Source organism: Oncorhynchus mykiss, chromosome 7 (genome assembly GCF_013265735.2).
Source record: "Oncorhynchus mykiss isolate Arlee chromosome 7, USDA_OmykA_1.1, whole genome shotgun sequence".
NCBI lineage: Eukaryota > Metazoa > Chordata > Actinopteri > Salmoniformes > Salmonidae > Oncorhynchus > Oncorhynchus mykiss.
In genome coordinates, this window is record NC_048571.1 from 29,466,494 (window position 1) to 29,488,532 (window position 22,039).

At 40.9% G+C, this 22,039-nt stretch overlaps 2 protein-coding genes across 5 annotated transcripts in view; one reads left to right on the plus strand and one right to left on the minus strand.

Annotated features, from left to right (window-relative positions):
• Window positions 1-22,039, plus strand: part of LOC110527619 (zinc finger protein 501) — a 174,204-nt gene that overhangs the window by 136,910 nt on the left and 15,255 nt on the right. The gene's annotated exons all lie outside the window — the stretch shown is intronic.
• Window positions 1-22,039, minus strand: part of LOC110527636 (zinc finger protein 239) — a 41,236-nt gene that overhangs the window by 12,449 nt on the left and 6,748 nt on the right. Inside the window, exons 1-3 of one of the 4 annotated variants that reach the window (XM_021609041.2) lie at window positions 21,329-21,893; window positions 14,191-14,340; window positions 10,668-11,246 (exon numbers count right to left, since the gene is read on the minus strand). In XM_021609041.2, coding sequence (XP_021464716.2) covers window positions 14,228-14,340; window positions 21,329-21,623 — 408 coding nt within the window. In that variant the 5' untranslated portion in view covers window positions 21,624-21,893 and the 3' untranslated portion in view covers window positions 10,668-11,246; window positions 14,191-14,227. Of the gene's footprint in view, window positions 1-10,667; window positions 14,341-21,328; window positions 21,894-22,039 lie in introns of those variants that run through there. The other 3 variants (XM_036983133.1, XM_021609040.2, XR_005052562.1) reach the window with 3 other exon arrangements.

The window sequence follows — 22,039 nt, forward strand, 5'->3', positions numbered from 1 at the left end:
GCTGTGTTGCTTTTACGCCAAACATAACATTTTGCATTGTTGCCAAAAACAATTTTGGTTTCATCTGACCAGAGCACCTTCTTCCACATGTTTGGTGTGTCTCCCAGGTGGCTTGTGGCAAACTTTAAACAACACTTTTTATGGATATCTTTAAGAAATGGCTTTCTTCTTGCCACTCTTCCATAAAGGCCAGATTTGTGCAATATACGACTGATTGTTGTCCTATGGACAGAGTCTCCCACCTCAGCTGTAGATCTCTGCAGTTCATCCAGAGTGATCATGGGCCTCTTGGCTGCATCTCTGATCAGTCTTCTCCTTGTATGAGCTGAAAGTTTAGAGGGACGGCCAGGTCTTGGTAGATTTGCAGTGGTCTGATACTCCTTCCATTTCAATATTATCGCTTGCACAGTGCTCCTTGGGATGTTTAAAGCTTGGGAAATCTTTTTGTATCCAAATCCGGCTTTAAACTTCTTCACAACAGTATCTCGGACCTGCCTGGTGTGTTCCTTGTTCTTCATGATGCTCTCTGCGCTTTTAACGGACCTCTGAGACTATCACAGTGCAGGTGCATTTATACGGAGACTTGATTACACACAGGTGGATTGTATTTATCATCATTAGTAATTTAGGTCAACATTGGATCATTCAGAGATCCTCACTGAACTTCTGGAGAGAGTTTGCTGCACTGAATGTAAAGGGGCTGAATAATTTTGCACGCCCAATTTTTCAGTTTTTGATTTGTTAAAAAAGTTTGAAATATCCAATAAATGTCGTTCCACTTCATGATTGTGTCCCACTTGTTGTTGATTCTTCACAAAAAAATACAGTTTTATATCTTTATGTTTGAAGCCTGAAATGTGGCAAAAGGTCGCAAAGTTCAAGGTGGCCGAATACTTTCGCAAGGCACTGTATTTTCTAGCATGTCCTGCGTTGCATATAATCTGACTGAGCATACAAGCATACAAGTATCTAAGTATCTGACTGTGTGGTGGTAGGCAGAAGCAGGCGCGTAAATATTCAATCAAACAGCACTCCGGTGCGTTTTGCCAGCAGCTCTTCGTTGTGCGTCACGCATTGTGCTGTCTATGACTTTAAGCCTATCTACTCCCAAGATGAGGCTGGTGTAACCGAAGTGAAATGGCTGGCTATTTAGCGGGGGCTACTCGCTCTGAGCCTTGGGGTGGTTGTTTCCCTTGCTCTGCATGGGTAACGCTGCTTAGATGTGGTGGCTGTTGTCGTTGTATTGCTGGTTCGAGCCCAGGGAGGAGCAAGGAGAGGGACGGAAGCTATACTGTTACACTGGCAATACTAAAGTGACTATAAGAACATCCAATAGTCAACGGTTAATTAAATACAAATGGTATAGAGGGAAATAGTCCTATAATTCCTATAATAACTACAACCTAAAACTTCTTACCTGGGAATATTGAAGACTCATGTTAAAAGAAACCACCAGCTTTCATATGTTCTCATGTTCTGAAGAACTGAAACGTTAGCTTTCTTACATGGCACATATTTTACATGGAACATATTGCACTTTTACTTTCTTCTCCAACACTTTGTTTTTGCATTATTTAAACCAAATTGAACATGTTTAATTTTTTACTTGAGGCTAAATTGATTTCATTGATGTATTATATTAAGTTAAAATAAGTGTTCATTCAGTATTGTTGTAATTGTCATTATTACAAATACATAAAACATTTTTTTTTTTTTTAATCTGTCGATTAATCGGTATCGGCTTTTTTGGTCCTCCAATAATCGGTATCGGCATTGAAAAATCATGATCGGTCGACCTCTAATCTGAACAGGTGTGATGTAGTTAGTGGAGATGGAGAAGTGTTCTAGTGGGTCTGGGTAGGTGTGATGTAGTTAATGGAGATGTAGGTGTGTTCTAGTGGGTCTGGGCAGGTGTGATGTAGTTTTTTTTTTTCTCACCTTTATTTAACCAGGTAAGCTAGTTGAGAACAAGTTCTAATTTGCAACTGCGACCTGGCCAAGATAAAGCATAGAAGTTTGACACATACAACAACACAGAGTTACACATGGAATGAACAAAACATACAGTCAATAATACAGTAGAAAAAAAAAGAAGTCTATATACAGTGCTGTATTAGGTGAAATAAGGGAGTTAAGGCAATAAATAGGCCATGGTGGCGAAGTAATTACAAAAGATGGATGTGCAAGTAGATATACTGTGGTGCAAAAGGAGCAAAATAAATAAATACAGTATGGGGATGAGGTAGATAGATGGGCTGTATACAGATGGGCAATGAACAGGTGCAGTGATCTGTGAGCTGCTCTGACAGCTGGTTCTTAAAGCTAGAGCGGGAGATGGTAATCTCCAGCTTCAGTGATTTTTGCAGTTCGTTCCAGTCAGTGGCAGCAGAGAACTGGAAGGAAAGAAGACCAAAGAGGAATTGGCTTTGGGGGTGACCAGTGAGATATACCTGCTGGAACGGGTGCTACGAGTGGGTGGTGCTATAGTGACCAGCGAGCTGAGATAGGGCGTGGCTTTACCTAGCAGAGACTTGTAGATAACCTGTAGCCAGTGGGTTTGGCGACGAGTATGATGCGAGGGCCAGCCAACGAGAGCGTACAGGTCGCAGTGGTGAGTAGTGTATGGGGCATTGGTGGCAAAACGGATGGCACTGTGATAGACTACATCCAGTTTGCTGAGTAGAGTGTTGGAGGCTATTTTATAGATGACATCGCCGAAGTCAAGGATCGGTAGGATGGTCAGTTTTATGAGGGTATGTTTGGCAGCATGAGTGAAGGAAGCTTTGTTGCGAAATAGGAAGCCGATTCTAGATTACATTTTTGATTGGAGATGCTTAATGTGAGTCTGGAAGGAGAGTTTACAGTCTAGCCAGACACCTAGGTACTTGTAGTTATCCACGTATTCTAAGTCAGAGCCGTCCAGAGTAGTGATGCTGGATGGGCGGGCAGGTGCGGGCAATGATCGGTTGAATAGCATGCATTTAGTTTTCTTTGCGTTTAAGAGCAGTTGGAGGCCACGGAAGGAGAGTTGTATGGAATTGAAGCTCGCCTGGAGGTTAGTTAACACAGTGTCCAAAGAAGGGCCAGAAGTATACAGAATGATGTCGTCTGCATAGAGGTGGATCAGAGAGTCACCAGCAGCAAGAGCAACATCATTGATGTACACAGAGAAGAGAGTCGGCCCGAGAATTGAACCCTGTGGCACCCCCATAGAGACTGCCAGAGGTCCGGACAACAGGCCCTCCGATTTGACACACTGAACTCTATCAGAGAAGTAGTTGGTGAACCAGGCAAGGCAATCATTTGAGAAACTGAGGCTGTTGAGTCTGCTGATGAGGATGTGGTGATTGACAGAGTCGAAAGCCTTGGCCAGGTCGATGAATACAGCTGCACAGTAATGTCTCTTATCGATGGCGGTTATGATATCGTTAAGGACCTTGAGCGTGGCTGAGGTGCACCCATGACCAGCTCGGAAACCAGATTGCATAGCGGAGAAGGTACGATGTGATTCAAAATGGTCAGTAATCTGTTTGTTAACTTGGCTGTCGAAGACCTTAGAGATGCAGGGTAGGATAGATATAGGTCTGTAGCAGTTTGGGTCTAGAGTGTCTCCCCCTTTGAAGAGGGGGATGACCGCGGCAGCTTTCCAATCTTTGGGAATCTCAGACGATACGAAAGAGAGGTTGAACAGGCTAGTAATAGGGGTTGCAACAATTTCGGCAGATAATTTTAGAAAGAGAGGGTCCAGATTGTCTAGCCCGGCTGATTTGTAGGGGTCCAGATTTTGCAGCTCTTTCAGAACATCAGCTATCTGGATATGGGTGAAGGAGAAATGTTGGGGGCTTGGGCGGGTTGCTGTGGAGGGTGCCGGGCAGTTGACTGGGGTAGGGGTAGCTAGGTGGAAAGCATGGCCAGCCGTAGAAAAATGCTTATTGAAATTCTCAATTATAGTGGATTTGTCGGTTGTAACAGTGTTTCCTAGCTAGCCTCAGAGCAGTGGGTAGCTGGGAGGAGGTGTTCTTATTCTCCATGGACTTAATGGAGATGGAGGTGTGTTCTAGTGGGTCTGGGCAGGTGTGATGTAAATGGAGATGGAGGTGTGTTCTAGTCTATCTGGGCAGGTGTGATGTCATTAATGTTTGTATGATGTTGTTGTTTGTATGTGTATGTTTGTATTGTTTATAAAATATCAAATAAAAAAATTACAAAATTACAATGCAAAGTAACACCTCACAGTTCTATTTTTGGAGTTGTTACATAAAACCAATCAGAATTCAGAAGAATGATAGTCAGGTGTGAAGTAATATGGAGGACCAGCCTATTCCCTATGATGTCAACTTCAACAGAAATAAACGGTAAACATCTGCAAAAAAGCTCCAATTAAATTGTTGCCAGCAGCACAGTTAGTCACTAACGCTCTGGATAACATGAAAACAGCCTAACCAGCTCTGCTAGGGCAAGTTTAATGGTAAGAGTGAGATTTTCTCTCATTTGTGTCTAGCAAGCTATCCAACGTTAGCCAGTTAGCTTGGGTGCTTTACTGTCATTGTGAGGTCAGAACGCTTGGATCGACCCTACTCCTCAGCCATATAGTATTAGTTTACAAACAGTGGTGTTATACGAGCTTATGTTTTGGTTTCTGGTGGGGTAATACGGTTGAAACATTTGAAGAATTTATAAGTTATATTCTTCAAGAATCAATGGTTATATAGTAAATGGGTCTTTCCATAACTGCCAGTGTACATTTCCTGTTGGGGTCAAATTGTTAGAGCTGTTGAAAAGTCATTGTATAATATTCTGCCAATTATTTTCATGCCATTACATTAAAGGCGAAAGATGGTATTTTCTTAGCAAGGTGTTAATCAAATAATGTTAGCAGCTAATCGCTAGTTAGCGGGCTAGCTAGCTTGCTAAATGTATTAACCTTTCTAGGACACAGGTTCTGCTCGCGGAACCCCCCCCCCCCCCCAACATTCCGCTGAATAGGCAGCGCAGGAAATTCAAAAATATTTTTTTGAAATATTTAACTTTCACACATTAACAAGTCCAGTACAGCAAATGAAAGATAAACATCTTGTTAATCTACCCATCGTGTCTGATTTTTAAAATGTTTTACAGCGAAAACACAACATATATTTATGTTTGATCACCACCAAATCCAAAAAAAACAGCCATTTTTCCCAGCCAAAATTGTCACAAAAGCAGAATTAGAGATAAAAATGAATCACTAACCTTTGATAATCTTCATCAGAAAATAAACACGAACCAAATTTACTCCACTACCCTGAATTTCAAACAAAAATGGTACTATTCAGATCCCTACACAGGTTCAGGAACCTGGGAGGGGAGAACGTCTTCATTCAGTACTCCCTGTAACATTTTCTCTGTGATGTCCTGGAGATCCAGAAATCAATTTGCCGCCTACACGATGATGTCTAGCTTCTTAGATGTTTTATTAGTTTATTATTAATGCAATTTATCACTGCGGCAATGAGGGCAATACAAACGCATTTTTGTTGTAGAAACTCCTCCAAGCTAATGCAGAAACTGCTAGTTTTGGACGAAGGTTACTAATAATTTATTAATGCAATTTATCACTTGCTCTATAAACACAACAATGTCCACCTTCTACAATATTAGTGTGTTGGGATCCTTCTCCTGCATGGCTTCACTGCAGACTGTGGGACATCCACAACCTTCCCCTCTCTACTCCTTAAGCTATTTTCACTCCCTCCACATAGGACACCTGCTGGATGGGCCTGATCCTAGCTGCTGTGACATCCTTCATCCGTACAGGGCATTCCAAGGACTTGGGAACGTGATTCCCATCACAATTTCAACATGCTTCATCTGACTACGACGTATTTATTCCTTCGACAAGCACTTGTCACATGTCCAAACATTTTTACAATGGTAACACTGCAGCGGCTTCTGTATATCTCACTTACCCAGGTTTTACATAAGATGGGTGAACCACTTCACCAAACCACAGTAAAACCATCTGTCTATCATTCATTTTAATCAACGTGCGTCTACCTGAAATGTTTAACCTAAACCACACAAAGCTTTCTCCTTTTGCGCTGTTGACATACAATCAGTATCATACCGCTCCTGGTCACTCGAACCGATTCCACTTTACCCAATTCATCCTTCACCATCTTTGAGACCGTTAACAGGTCACCCACAAAAACATCCTTGCTGATGATTCCCACTCAGACCCTAAACTGCTGTTCATTACCAACTCTAGCCCTTTTCACTCCACTGTTCTTCACCATCGTCCACTCAGTCTCACCAACTGTACTCACGCCAAGAGAATCCCACAATACTTCCTCCATTGTTCCTCCAGTCATCCCTGGACTGCCTCGCTCTGTGCTGTGAAAGATGTGAGAGTTTGTGTTCTCAAAGTAGCATCTATATTGTTCTTGTTCCATCTATATTGTTCTCGTTCCAGCACATCTGTTGCTTCGCCAACTTGTTATCACTTTCGTCTGCACTACTTGCTGCCCATTTTCTTGGGCACAGGGACTATGGTCTGCTTGAAACATGTTGGTATTACAGACTCAGACAGGAGATGAAAATGTCAGTGAAGACCCTTGCCAGTTGGTCAGCGCATGCTTGGAGTACACGTCCTGATAATCCGTTTGGCCCTGCGGCCTTGTGAATGTTACCCTGTTTGAAGGTCTTACTCACATCGGCTGCGGAGAGCGTGATCACAAAGTCATCCGGAACAGCTGATGCTCTCATGCATGTTTCAGTGTTACTTTCCTCGAAGCGAGCATAGAAGTTATTTTGCTCATCTTGTAGGCTCGTGTCACTGGGCAGCTATCGGCTGTGCTTCCCTTTGTAGTCTGTAATAGTTTGCAAGCCCTGCCACATCCGATGAGAGTCGGAGCCGGTGTTCAAGGGGTACATCAATCTCCCCAGGGTAGCAGTAATACGTTGAGAGATTTGTTCACAAAGGGTTACCCCTCCCATAGGTGGCTCATTATTGGGATTCATTGCTGATTCCTACCTGTAGCTCACTATGAAGTGTCTCGTGATACAGGTAAAGGGCCCTGTTGGAGATTGGTGGTTGGTAGTGGAGTCGAGCGAACAAGCAGGGTTGGACACGGCCATGTTATTATCCCACACAGTCCCTGTTTTTCATATGAACCCCGTTCCTGGGAATTAAATTTGATTACAAATCGTCCCAGTCTGTTACCACAGAAGGGGCTCGTTTGTCCCATTCCCAGCAAGGTTACGAGGCGCTTTGTCATTTCCAGAGTCATTTTATTTTGGTACTGTCCATATGTAGCTTGTTTTTGGTCACAGAATGGGTAAATAAGTGCAACATTTTACCTGGAGCTTACTATGCAGAGCATAGGACATGTCGAATGACTTTAGCTTCCCTCCAGGCCTGAGTGCACACGCTCTCTAGTAGGCTTAAATTAAAGATACGGAAAATAGGAGTGGCAATATAGCCCGCTATTATCCTCAGTAATTTTCCATCTAGATTGTCAGACCCCTATGGCTTGTCATTGTTGATAGACAACAATAATTGTTTCACCTCTTCCACACTGACTTTACGGAATTCTAAATTACAATGCTTGTCTTTCATAATTTGGTCCGATTTCCTCGGAAGTGTAGTGTCAGCGTTTGTTGCCGGTATGTCATGCCTAAGTTTGCTAATCTTGCAAATGAAAAAATCATAAAAGTAGTGGGCTTTGATGAATGAGCCATCTGATTCAGTTAATGATGGAGCAGAGTTGGCCTTTTTTCCCAAAATTGTATGCAAGGTTCTCCAAAGCTTTTTACAATCATTCTTTGTAATTTATCATTGTTTCATTGTTTTTATCTTCTTTTTCTTCAGTTTAGTCACATGATTTCTCAATTTGCAGGACATTTGCCAATCGGTTGTACAGCCAGACTTATTTGCCATTCCTTTTCCCTCATCCCTCTCAACCATACCATTTTTCAATTCCTCATCAATCCACTTGAATTTAACCATTTTTACAGTAATTCTCTTCATGCTTATTAGTAACTGGAATAAGCAATTTCATAAATGTGTGCAGTGTCTGGTTGCTCCTCATTACACACCACAGAGCAGCAAATATTCTTTACCTCATCATAGGAATCACCTGTTTTATTAAATAATTGAGACACACAAATGACTCGAGTGAACCAGAGATTAAGCTAGCCTAACCAGAAGAAAAAAAACCTCTTCCTTAGCATTCTCCTCACACTGCTGCTGGCCTTCGTAAATTCTGACGTTACGCTCCTGAAGTTTCCAGTAATAGGCTACAACAGCAGTCTTTTCCATTTGGTGCCAATTTATCTGACCATTTCTACTGATCTGGTGCCACTGGAACAGTTTCATTTAATTTATAATTGTAATAATAATAAATAGTCTTTGTATCTCAAAATCATTATCTGTGACTAATCTATATTCTATATAAATCGAAGTGAAAATTATACAAATTTAAAAGTAACTTTTATTGCCATTGCCAACTGTGTAAAAAATAGCCTACATAAAGCCAACAAACAAAAACAGCTAGAAATATCCAGATAAAAATAAATAACTTTGGCTGTGCATGGCCTATCTACATAGAACTTGAAACATTGTATGAACTATCACCTAGGTCGGTCCGAAACTTGATATAAAATATTCTGGGCCCTCAGTTTCCCGCGCCAGTGAGTTTGGAACAGACACAGCTGAAGGCTATTTGTGTAAGGGATAAGAAGTAATCAGATATTTTATGAAATTTCCACTGGATCAGAGCATTACATTTTTGCCTTTCATGTCGAGTGGTTATAAAGAGTGAGAGCTGGAAATATTTTACAAATACTTTGAGGAACTTTGTTTACTTGCTGTTTGAGGTGAAGAAAAAATTACTTTGAGAAGCTCCACAAATCATTAGTGGTGGTGCGTAAATACTATCACATATCTCCAAATAGGTGCATCCCTCTCTGCATCGCTGTGTGCCCTCTGTTTGCTAAAACGCAATTTGGTTGCAGAAACTCCATGCTAATGCGGAAATCCCTAGTTATACCAATACCATAGACCTAATGTAGGACCCATAACTTCACCTAACAACAACATAGACCTACAGAAAGGTGCCTATATTGGAGACCAAAAGCTGTCTGGCACACTGCTTAGGATTTCAACAACTTTAAAACGTATTTCTAGCATACAATCGTCAATGTTACTACTAATGGAAAACAAGACAAAATATGACTTGCTGTTCACTTGACTGTCTTAAGACAAATGTAAAATAATTTACATTCATTACAGATGTCATTGTTTGAACATCATGGCTACGCTGTTGGCATCACCTTTTTACAGTGGATTTTTGCTGTTGTGGGCCTTAAACCACCTGTCCGACTTTGTTCACACAGGAGAGAGACGTGACTATCGTGGATCCTCTGGGGGGCCTCAACAACCTCATGATGCTGACGAGGCAGAGAAGAGTCTCTCCACATCAAAACACCAGCAGAGACCCACAGGGAAGAAATCTCATTGCTGTTCTGACTGTGGGAAAGGTTGCAAATCTTCATCAGAACTTAAAATACACCAGAGAACACACACGAGAGAAATCTTATAGCTGTGATCAATGTGTGAAGAGTTTTACTACATCAAGCTCTCTGACTATACACCAGAGAACACACACAAGAGAGAATCCCTATAGCTATAATCAATGTGACAAGAGATACTCTGATAAAAGATCTCTGATCAAACATCAGAAAATACATGGAGTTGTTTCATGATATCAATGAAATAATGTCACAATGTAGAATGTTTTAACATTGTAGTAAGAGTATTTTAATGATGTTCTACCTTATCGTTTGCCCTGTTCAATGGATTGCAGCATGATATGGATATTAGTCTCAGGGGAAAATCCAGGCTCTGAATTGAAAGAGTATTATTTAACAAAAAGTGACTAACAAAAAAAGAGCTGTGTTACACTTACTGCGTTGGTGACCCACTTTAATCAAAATGCAGCACTCCAAAATGTAGCTAGCTGTTTTCTACAAGTTGAAAAATCTGCTTTTTAAAAAAATACATGTAATATGATCACTGTTGCAGATGTTTCTGTATATACACATGAAAGCAGTATAATAAATTGGTCTATAATCAGTTTTATTAACAATCTGACATCACTCCAGTATTTCTTGATAACATTCAAATACTAATTGTCTTTATTCCACTACTGAAGAAGCATGACTCAAATCACCTCATATTACCAACATCCAGCCTGACAAAAGATACATGTTTTATTATTCCATGCCTCACCCTTAAGTGAATTATTGCAAATACATATTAACAAAGGGGTGTACATTTGGTTTTGATTTTCACATTTACAATTTGTAACATTTAGTAATCAATTACTTATGTGTTACGAATCCCTTTTGGCCCGACAGTCTAGGGGGGGATGGTAATGAGACGCGTAACATAACTCAAGCAAATTATAATTGTGACAAAGTAAAAGTGTGAACGAAATAACCAGGACAACTGAAATCTACCGTCAAACTCAAGGTTTATTAATAAACACACGGTAATGGGGGGGGAGCAGGAAAAGGGGCTGAGCTGGACCCAAGGAAAGAAACAATAAGTATTCAAAACACCCCTAAGCTAGACTAGCCTATTTCAACAACAGCTAACTAACTAACCAAAAATACAGTGGGTGGTCCGCCCAGTTCTAACTAGTGTATTTAACAAAGTCTACCTACGGGTAGTGTATGCCCATGGGCGACTTGTCTTGGTTTCCCCTTTTCCCACCAGCAAAAACAATACTCACAGGAGATGACAAAGTGATTTGGAGGTGCTCAAACAAAAGATAGGTTAAGACACAAAGACAGTGAAACACAGAGATCTACATACATCGCATTTACAGAGAGATTGCGCTCTAGAGCAAACAACTGATGGTGTTTTTAAACAAAGGGAAAGGAACTGTGATAGGGTAGGAAACAGGAGGAGGTGTGTCTTCTGATTGATGATTGATTGTTGACTGATTGGGGAGTGATGATTTTCACCTGTGAGGGGAGAAGGAGAGAAAAGAAACAGACACAGGATACCTGTATCCGTAACATATGCAACCAGCTGACCATTTTTGGGTACAATTATATTGGTTGCCCTGCTTTTAGATATAATTATATTGAAGTTTTTACCCTTATTTTAGAATATCAGGATTCATTCTCAGATGTGCCAATCCAAATGCATGACATTGGGGACTGGGCCCCGATCCCACAACATGCCTATCGAGTGAACCCTGAAAAGAGAGAGAAGCTCCGCAGTGAGGTGGAAAGTTACTATGGATATTGCAGGTGTTGGTTGCGGATTGTCACAAGGGTGGGCAGTCAGCAAGATTTGTGTTTAGCCAGTGAGTTGCCATGGATTACAATGTATTTTGACTGCATGTTTTTCCGAGATTAGAATTACAATGTATTCTGTTCCAAGGGGACGAGAGTTGAACTTGGTGAGTTCTAGAAGCTAGTGTTGTCTTAAGGGGAAGGTGTTACAGGCTTTGGTTTTTCCATTTATGTTTTGAGGTTGGACTTTCGCACATAGGACACACTGATTGGTGTCACCTCATTAGTCAGTATGTGTTACACCTGTGCTGGCTTGTCCATCTCTTTAGTGGGAAGGTGTTTCAAGTCAAGAAATGGAACGGCAAGGCTGCAGAGCTGTGTTCGACCACCTCAAGCCCCTGGTAGAGCCGGGGGTAGTGTTTACCATGCCTTCAGCAGGCCGGAAAAGTGGGATCTATCCAAGTTTTCGGCTGTTGAATCCTTTGACGTATTGTTGAGTTCAACAAATGCACTGCGTTGGTTGAAAAGTGATACTAAAATGACATACCATAGTGGAAGATATCTTGATCAATCTTCGTGTAAATTCAGTATATATTGGTTTTGCAAGAGTCTGATTGGTTGGTCATTGGGTTCATAATGTTTAAATCAAGCTTTATTTATACAGCACATTTCAGACATGGATGCAACAATGGCTTCACAGGAAAAAACAATGAAAATAAACAAATATTTAATACAAACATAACAGAAAAAACAATAACTCAAACTAAACTGGAAGACTAATGGGCATTCTAAGTAAATGTCATATTTAAAATATTAACAATTCACACATATCCAACCCAAAATATCTTGTCTTACTCCATTGTTTGATGTTACGTTCTCCAGCAAGAAAACCAAAAATGTCCCTCAAACAGAAGAGGGAACAAACAACAACTAAAACTAAACAGGTTTTAGGAAGGGCTCTGAAAGACACTGAGGGTATCCACTGAAAGTTTTCTAGTAACAACAACTGGGACCTTAAAGACACCCACCATGAGACCCACTAAATCTGCCCAAGAAGAGGCAAACAAAAAAAAAAGCCACACCAAACTTAAAGACAGGAAGCAAACAAAAAAAGATGGAGCAACTAAAGGTGTTGACTCTCCACATCTATCAAGACAACAGGAGCACTGGACCAGACACTCTTAAATAAAACCTGGACCAGCTCAGGAAAAACACCTTCCTACTAAAGAGATGGACAAGCCAGCACAGGTGTAACACATACTGACTAACAAGGTGACACCAATCAGTTCTCCCTACATGCTAATGAGCTATACGTGCTAAAGTCCAACCTCAAAACCAAAGCCTGTAACACCTTCCCCCTTAAGACAACAAATATATCCTATACTTTTGTTGGACAAGTTTGCTCACCACCAACAGAAAACAATTTCCATTTCACATTATAATCAACTACAATGCTTCACCAATATCAACACGGTGTCTACTGTCAACAATTTAAAATTTTAAAAACTATTTTTTCCCACTAGCTTCTAGAACTCGTCTTTCTAAAACTCACTAGATTCGAAAACTCTCGTCTGCTTGGAATGAGCCCAAACAAAACTAATCTCAATACAAAAAAACGTGCAGTCAAAATAAATTGTGATCCATGGCAACGCACTGGCTAAACACAAAACACAAAACTTTTTGACTGCCCACCCTTGAGAAAATCAGCAAGCAAGTTGTCCTTACCACAGACATGTCTGATTTCAAGAGGACTCCTGCAATATCCGTAGTAATTTTCAGTTTTAATGTGTCCAAATCAATAACCAATATGCAGAAACAGTTTGGGATCAATTGAAAACCTAAACATAAAATGGGCTATATACACAAACATCTGCCACAATAATAATATTACTTGTAATTTTTAAAACAAACCTTTTAAAATGCTGTTGTTTTGACAAGTAGCAATAAATCACTGATATCGATTTGGGGGAAATCAGGCTGTATGTGCTGTTGAAACTAACTCAAAAACCACACGGAATATGGGAATAATGTGTACATCCCTGGTTAGAGCACAACTTGTAGAAAGCAGATCGCTACATTTTGAAGTGTTGCATTTTGATTCAAGTGGATCACCAACGCGGTAAGTGTAACAACTCATTTTTTGTTAGTCACTTTTTGTTAAATCACATAAATAGTACTCTTTCAATTCAGAGCCTGGATTTCCCCCCTGAGGCTAATATCCATATCATGCTGAAATCAATAGATCAGGGGACAAACGTTTAGGGTCCTACATTGTGACATCATTAATATATTCCTAGTACAATGTTAAAACATTCTACATTGTAACATTAATTCCCTGATATTATGAAACAACTCCATGTATTTTTAAATAATTGATATGAGATCTTTAATCAGATTATCTCTGGTCACTGCTATAAAATGTCTCTCCTGTGTGTTCTCTGGGGTACTCTCAGACTGCTAGATTGAACAAAACTCTTCCCACATTGATCACAGCTATAAGATTTCTTTCCTGTGTGTGTTCTCTGGTGTGATATCAGGTTGCTTATCTGAGGAAAACTTTCCCCACATTGATCACACCTGTAAGATTTAACTCCTGTGTGTGTTCTCTGGTGTACTGTCAGATCGCCAGATTGAACAAAACTCTTCCCACATTGAGTACAGCTAAAAGATTTATCTCCTGTGTGTTCTCTCAGGTGTACTGTCAGGACGCTAGATGAAACAAAACTCTTTCCACATTGATTACAGCTATAAGGTTTCTCTCCTGTGTGTGTTCTTTGGTGTATTTTAAGTTCTGATGAAGATTTGATTTGCAACATTTCCCACAATCAGAGCAGCAGTGAGATGTATCTCCTGTGTGAATTCTCTGGTGGAGTTTTAGTGAATCTAATCTTAAGTAACACTAACCACAGTCAGAGCAGCAGTGAGTTCTCTTCCATGTGGGTCATTGCGGGTGTTTCTTGAGATGTTCTGATCTGGAGAGACTCTTCTCTGCCTCTTCAGCATCATGAGGATGTTGAGGCTCCCCAGAGGACCCAAGATAGTCCTGTCTCTCTCCTGTGTGAACAACAAAGTCACACAGATGGTTAAAGGCACACAACAAAAAAACACAAAAAATGTGATGCCTACAGGGTAGCCATGATGTTGTACAACAATCAACGTCTGTAATGAATGTTAAAATTATTTGACAATTGACCTAAAATGAGCAAGAATAGTAATATTTTATCTTGTTTTCACATTAGTAGTAACATCGATGATTGTAGGCTAGAAATAAGTTATTCATGTTGTTGAAACTCTAAGCAGTGTGCCAGACGACTTTGGTCTCCAATATTGGCCCCTTTCTGTGTTTAATAAAATTGCGACACGAGGGCGATGCCCACACAATTTGATTGCAGAAACACCTCCCTGCTGATGAGGAAACCGATAGTTATGGATGTACTATCTGCCTGAAGCAAAAATGGTGAGCAAAGATTTTAGTTTTTCACAATATATGTGAATGTGAATGGGGGAAAACTCAGGGGAGTAACCTCAATTTACAGGTTGCTTATGAGTGCATTTCACACTACTTTGGATTATAATTGTAAGGCTCGTTTGAATGTCCTGCTTAATATGTTTGTGTCACCACAGCAAATCAACCGCTTTGTACTTAAAAAAACACTTCAACCAGTAAAATGCTCTTTGGCTAGCTTTTCCATCAGCCTGACAATGAGGGGTTGTACATTGTTTGCCAAATTGCCCATAACTTCACCTAACAACAAATATACCTATGTTGTTGTGATGTTTGTCATTTGACTGGCATTCAGAAAACGATTTCCTGGATCAGCTGATGATAGTTGAACATGTGACTGTAACTAAATAGCTACAGTATTAAGTATTATGTGTAATTATTGAAGAACCGCGTTAATGACAGTATCCATTTGGGTGTTGACAATAAAGATATGATTTTTTAAATGTTTTTTTTTTAAATGACATTTTTCTTCACCTTTATTTAACCAGGTAGGCCAGTTGAGAACAAGTTCTCATTTACAACTGCGACCTGGCCAAGATAAAGCAAACAGAGTTACACGTGGGATAAACAAACGTACAGGCAATAACACATTAGAAAGTCTATATACAGTGTGTGCAAATGGAGTAAGGAGGAAAGGCAATAAACAGGCCATGCTATGGGTGGGTGTTGCTATGGTGGCCAGTGAGCTGAGTTAAGGCAGAACTTTACCTAGCAAAGACTTATAGATGACCTGGAGCCATTGGGTTTGGCGACGAATATGTAGCGAGGGCCAGCCAACGAGAGCATACAGGTCGCAGTGGTGGGTGGTATATGGGGCTTTGGTGACAAAACGGGTGGCACTGTGATAGACTACATCCAGTTTGCTGAGTAGAGTGTTGGAGGCTATTTTGTAAATGACATCGCTGATGTCAAGGATCGGCACGGTAGTCAGTTTTACAAGGGTATGTTTGGCAGCGTGAGTGAAGGAGGCTTTGTTGCAAAATAGGAAGCAGATTCTAGATTTAATTTTGGATTGGAGATGTTTAATGTGAGTCTGTATGGAGAGTTTACAGTCTAGCCAGACACCTAGGTATTTGTAGTTGTCCACATATTCCAAGTCAGAACCATAAAGAGTAGTGATGCTAGTCGGGCGGGCGGGTGAGGGCAGCGATTGGTTGAAGAGCATGCATTTAGTTTTACTAGCGTTTAAGAGCAGTTGGAGGCCACGGAAGAAGAGTTGTATGGCATTGAAGCTCATCTGGAGGTTTGTTAACCTCTCTACACTACTGTCCCACCTGACCAACATCCAGTGAAAGTGCAGGGCGCCAAATTCAAACTACAGAATTGTAAGTATTTAACATTCTTGAAAAGACACATGCAATATGTCAAATTAAAGCTTGACTTCTCGTTAATCCAGCCAATGTGTTAGATTTCAAAAAGGCTTTATGGCGAAAGCAAACCATGCGATTATCTGATGACAGCACCCCATAAAACAAACACAGACAATCATATTTCATCCCGCCAGGAGCAACACAAAACTCAGAAATAACGATATAATTCATGCCTTACCTTTGAAGAGCTTCTTCTGTTGGCACTCCAATATGTCCCATAAACATCACAAATGGTATTTTTGTTAAATTAATTCTGTCGTTATATCTCCAAAATGTCCATTTATTTGGTGTGCTAGATCCAGAAAAACACCTGGTTCCAACTCGCGCAACATGACTACAAAATATCTAATAAGTTACCTGTAATCTTTGTCCAAACATTTCAAACAACTTTCCTAATACAACTTTAGGTATTTTTTAACGTAAATAATAGATAAAATTTAAGGCGGGATAAACTGCGTTCAATAGGGGATAAAAACAAAGTGGAGCGAGATTTCAGGTCACGCGCCCCAACCACAACATTACATTAGACTCGACCCTTGTTCTGAACAGGGCTACTTCTTAATTTCTCAAAGGAAAAACATCAACCAATTTCTAAAGACTGTCGACATCCAGTGGAAGCGATAGGAACTGCAAGCAAGTGCCTTAGAAATCTAGATCCCCATAGAAAGCCCATTGAAAAGAGAGATTTTCCTGGATGGTTTGCCCTCGGGGTTTCGCCTGCCAAATAAGTTCTGTTATACTCTCAGACATCATTCAAACAGTTTTAGAAACTTCAGTGTTTTTTCTATCCAAATAGAGATGGATAGAGTTGGGGTAGCCAGGAGGAAAGCATGGCCAGCCGTAGAGAAAGGCTTATTGAAATACTTGATTATCGTGGATTTATTGGTGGTGACAGTGTTTCCTAGCCTCAGTGCAGTGGGCTGCTGGGAGGAGGTGCTCTCATTCTCCATAGACTTTACAGTGTATCCCAAAAACTTTTTGGAGTTCAAGCTACAGGATGCAAATTTCTGTTTGAAAAAGCTAGCCTTTGCTTTCCTAACTGACTGTGTGTATTGGAGCATGCCCAAAATAAACGGCCTGCTACTCGGGCCCAGAAGATATAATATGCATATAACAGATTTGGATAGAAAACACTCTAAAGGTTCCAAAACTGTTAAAATAGTGTCTGTGAGTATAACAGAATTGATTTGGCAGGCGAAAGCCTGAGAAAAATCAATTCAGGAAGTAGTTTTTTTTGTTGGTTTTGTAGTTTTCTATTCAATGCCATTACAGTATCCATTGACTTATGACTCAAATTGCAGTTTCTATGCCTTCCACTAGATGTCAACAGTCTTTGGAAATTGTTTCAGGCTTGTATTCTGAAAAATGAGGACGTAAGAGCAGTCTGAATGAGTGGACCCTAAAGTGTCACAGAGCTTTTTCATGCGCGCGACCGAGAGAGTGCCTTTCTTGTTTAACTTTCATATTGACGACGTTATTGTCCGGTTGAAATATTATCGATTATTTAGGCTAAAAACAACCTGAGGATTGAATATAAACATCGTTTGACATGTTTCTATGAACCTTATGGATACAATTTTGATTTTTTTTGTCTACCTGTTTTGACTGCATTTGAGCCTGTGGATTACTGAAGAAAACGCGCGAACAAACTGAGGTTTTTGGATATAAAGAGACTTTATCGAACAAAGGGAACATTTATTGAGTAAATTAATGTCTGCTGAGTACAACCATTTAAAGATCAAAGGTAAGGGATGAATTCTCCCTCTATTTCTGACTTGTGTAACTCTTCTACTTTGCTGGTTACGGTTTGTAATGATTTGTTTGCTGGGCTATGTTCTCAAATAATGTATGCTTTCGCCGTAAAGCATTTTTTTTTTAAAAATCTGACACCGTGGTTGGATTCACAAGAAGTTCATCTTTAAACCTATGTAAACTGTTTTCTGAATTTTGGCGCCCAGCAGTTTCACTGGCTGTTGAAGAGGTGGGACGCTAATGTCTCACGTACCCAAGAGAGGTTAACCCAGGCCCTGTGTCCCCCCAGGCACTCTCACTTGTTAACTTCTGTAACCATAAAAGCCTTGGTTTCATGCATGTTAACATCAGAAGCCTCCTCCCTAAGTTTGTTTTACTCGCTGCTTTAGCACACTCCGCCTACCTTCATGTCCTTGCCGTGTCTGAATCCTGGCTTTGGAAGGACACCAAAAATTCTGAAATTTCCATCCCCAACTACAACATTATCCGTCAAGATAGAACTGACAAAGGGGGAGGAGTTGCAATCTACTGCAGAGATGGCCTGCAAAGTTCTATCATACTTTCCAGGTCCATGCCCAAACAATTCAAGCTTCTAATTTTAATCTTCTAATCTCCAGAAGTAAGTCTCTCATTGTTGCCACTTGTTATAGACCCCCCTCAGCTCCCAAACAGGTGACCAAACTGGGATATGCTCAACACACCGGTCATCCTACAATCCAAGCTAGATGACCTCAATCCCACACAAATAATCAAGGAACCCACCAGGTACAACCCTAGATCCGTAAACATGGGCACCCTCATAGATATTATCCTGACCAACTTGCCCTCCAAATACACCTCTGCTGTTTTCAATCAGGATCTCAGCGGTCACTGCCACATTGCCTGCATCCGTTATGGGTCCGCGGTCAAACGACCCCCCCTCATCACTGTCAAACGCTCCTTAAAACACTTCTGCGAGCAGGCCTTTCTAATCGACCTGGCCCGGGTATCCTGGAAGGATATTGACCTCATCCCATTAGTAGAGGATGCCTGGTTGTTCTTTAAAAGTAATTTCCTCACCATCTTAATCAGCTAAGACAACAACAGGTAAAATGACGATGAATGGGCAGATAGGGTCAGTTAACTACACACAGGGCCTGAGTTCAAGGCTGGGGCCGACAGATAAACAAAATAGAGATTTGTGATTAATGAACAGTCCAACAGGTATCAGCTATGTAGCCAAGTGATCATAGGGTCCAGCGAACAGCAATATATGAACCAAGGAAGCCGTTAGGTAGTCGATATTAGGCTAGCCAGGAGATGCGCCTGGCTCAAGGCTAACTGGTGCTAGCTTCGGGACAAGGACGTTAGCCACTATAGCCACTTCGGTGAAAAGGTCCAGAGCTTACAGCAGGAATCCGGTGATGTAGTGGCTTCTAGTCATGTTAGTGAAGAGTCCGGGAGGCATCAGCTGTGTAGCCGAGTGATCATAGGGTCCACTGAGCAGGCCAGAAGATGGGCCTGGCTCAAGGCTAGCGTCGGGGCTGGGCCACTCGGTAGCAGCTAGCTAGCTGCGATTATCCGGAGCTTATGGCAGGAATACTGTGATGTAGAGGAGAAAAACAGTCCGATATGCTCAGAGTTGATATCGCGCTGTGCAGACTGGCAGATATTAAAAAATAGCAGATCCGTATCACACTGGGTGAGGCGGTTTGCCGGAAGGTATATTTAATTTAAAAATGGAAAAAGAGATTGAAATATATTGCAACATATACAAAGACTTAAAAATATAACATTTACAACAACAAACACGTCTTACTAGTTTTGGAATAGTTTTCATTTTTCAAACAGGTTTGTTATTTTATTTCAGTTTACTAAATAGTTTTCCTCTAATTACTTTTTCTATAATAAGCATGTGGGTTTCCCCTATCAACCAGTCATAGGTACTGGCGACAAAGCGCCTCGTAACCTAGCTGGGAATGGGACAGACGGAACCATTCTGTGGAAACAGATGGGGGCTAAATGTAATCAAATCTAATTCCCAGGAATGGGGTTCATATGAACCACAGAGACTGTGTGTGGGATAATAACATGGCCGTGTCCAACCCTGCTTGTTCACTCGACTCCGCTACCAACCACCAATCTCCAAAAGGGCCATTAACCTGTATCACTAGACACCTCATAGTGAGCTACAGGTAGGAATCAACAATGAATCCCAATAATGAGACACCTCTGGGGAGGGGTGTCAGAAACATTTTAAAAAAGAAAAAAATAGATATACATATATATAGTGTTTTAAGATTAACTGTTTTTTTTTACAAATCCGTCAAGACACCAACTTAGACTTTACCGTGAAATGCTTTACTTACAAGCCCTTAACCAACAGTGCAGTTCAAGAAGAAGAAAATATTTACCAAGTAGACTAAAATAAAAAGTAATAATAAAAAGTAAACAATGAGAATAACAATAACGTAGCTATATACAGGGGGCACCGGTACCGAGTCAGTGTGCAGGCTAGTTGAGGTAATCTATACATGAAGGTGGGGGCGTAGTGACTATGCATAGTTAACAAACAACCAGCGAGTAGCAGCAGTGCACAAAGGGGAGGGGGGTGGGGGGTCAATGTAAATTGTCTAGTGGCGATTTTATGAATTGTTCAGCAGTCGTATGGCTGGGGGGTAGAAGCTGTTGAAGCTTTTGCTTCTAGACTTGGCGCTCCGGTACCGCTTGCCGTGCGGTAGCAGAGAAAACTGTTTAAAACTTGGGTGACTGGAGTCTCTGACAATTTTGTGGGCTTTCCTCTGACATGCCTATTACATAGGTCCTGGATGGCAGGAAGCTTGGCCACAGTGATGTACTGGGCCGTTGCACTACCCTCTGTAGTGCCTTAGGGTCAGATGCCGAGCAGTTGCCATACCAGGAGGTGATGCAACCGGTCAGGATGCTCTTGGTGGTGCAGCTGTATTACCTTTTGACGATCTGGGACCGATGCCAAATCTTTTCAGTCATCTGAGGGGAAAAAAGTTTTGTTGTACCCTTCATGACTGTCTTGTTATATACCCACGTAGGTGATTGAAAGATGAACTGAGGTCCACACTCCAGTCCAGTTGATGGTGGTAATGCACCTTAAAGTTGGTTTCCAACCTCCATATAAAGTCCAAGTAAGAAAAAGAAGCCTGAAGGAAGGAGAAATTACGAGAAACTAATTTGGTTTACCGTTTGGGGCATCGCGACTGGTTACTTATTTTGATGTGATATGAAAGTATTGTGTGAAATTATTTTGATGTGATATGAAAGTACAGCGATTTGTTTCTAGAAATTCATCCCAATTGAGAATCGATTCACATTTAGATGCTTCAGCCATTCCTACAGAACAACATTAAAGTGTAGAACCCCTTTACTGCATATTGGTTCAACGACTGGAGACGGTACATACTACTGGTGTTGAACAGATCTCCAACCTCCTCTTCTTCCTCCAATGTGACAGTCATCTCCCCCTCCTCTTTCACTCCAAAAACTACATCCTCCACTTTCTCTTCCTCCTCTTCTTTTACTGTAACATCCTCCTCCTGTTTCACTCTGAACGCGTCTTTCTCTTCTTCTTTCACTGTAACAGCCTCACCCGCTAATTGTTTTCTTATTGTAACATCCTCCTCTTTCACAAGAGCTTCTTTCTCCGTCAAGCAGACCTCCTCTTCTTTATCAAGAGGAGAGTAGCTTAGTGAACTCATGGTCGGGGATGTTAGCTAGCTAGCATTAGAGACTAGCCTAGTTCTAAACTAACTTATGAAACCAGCTAGCTGACAAACAATGTAAATATATAATTAAATGGGCCAACAAGTACATACGACAGAAGTGTGTTTAATACACAGCGACTAATATACACCAAAACAGTGTAAAGAGCGTGAAAGTTGTAGCTATGTTTGCTAGAAAGCTACCGAGGTGTCTGACTAGCTGTTGTTGTTGAAGGAGCGTCCCGTTCACTAGATTACACGTCACACTGGCAGCGTCGCCGGAACCTAAAATACACACATCGCCAGCTGCTGACTGGAGTGGGCAACGCAGTTGAAGAACCAAAAGTTTATTTTTAATTTATTTCATAAAAGTTTAAAATTTTATTAAGTAGTTCAAAGAGAAGCATGTGTTG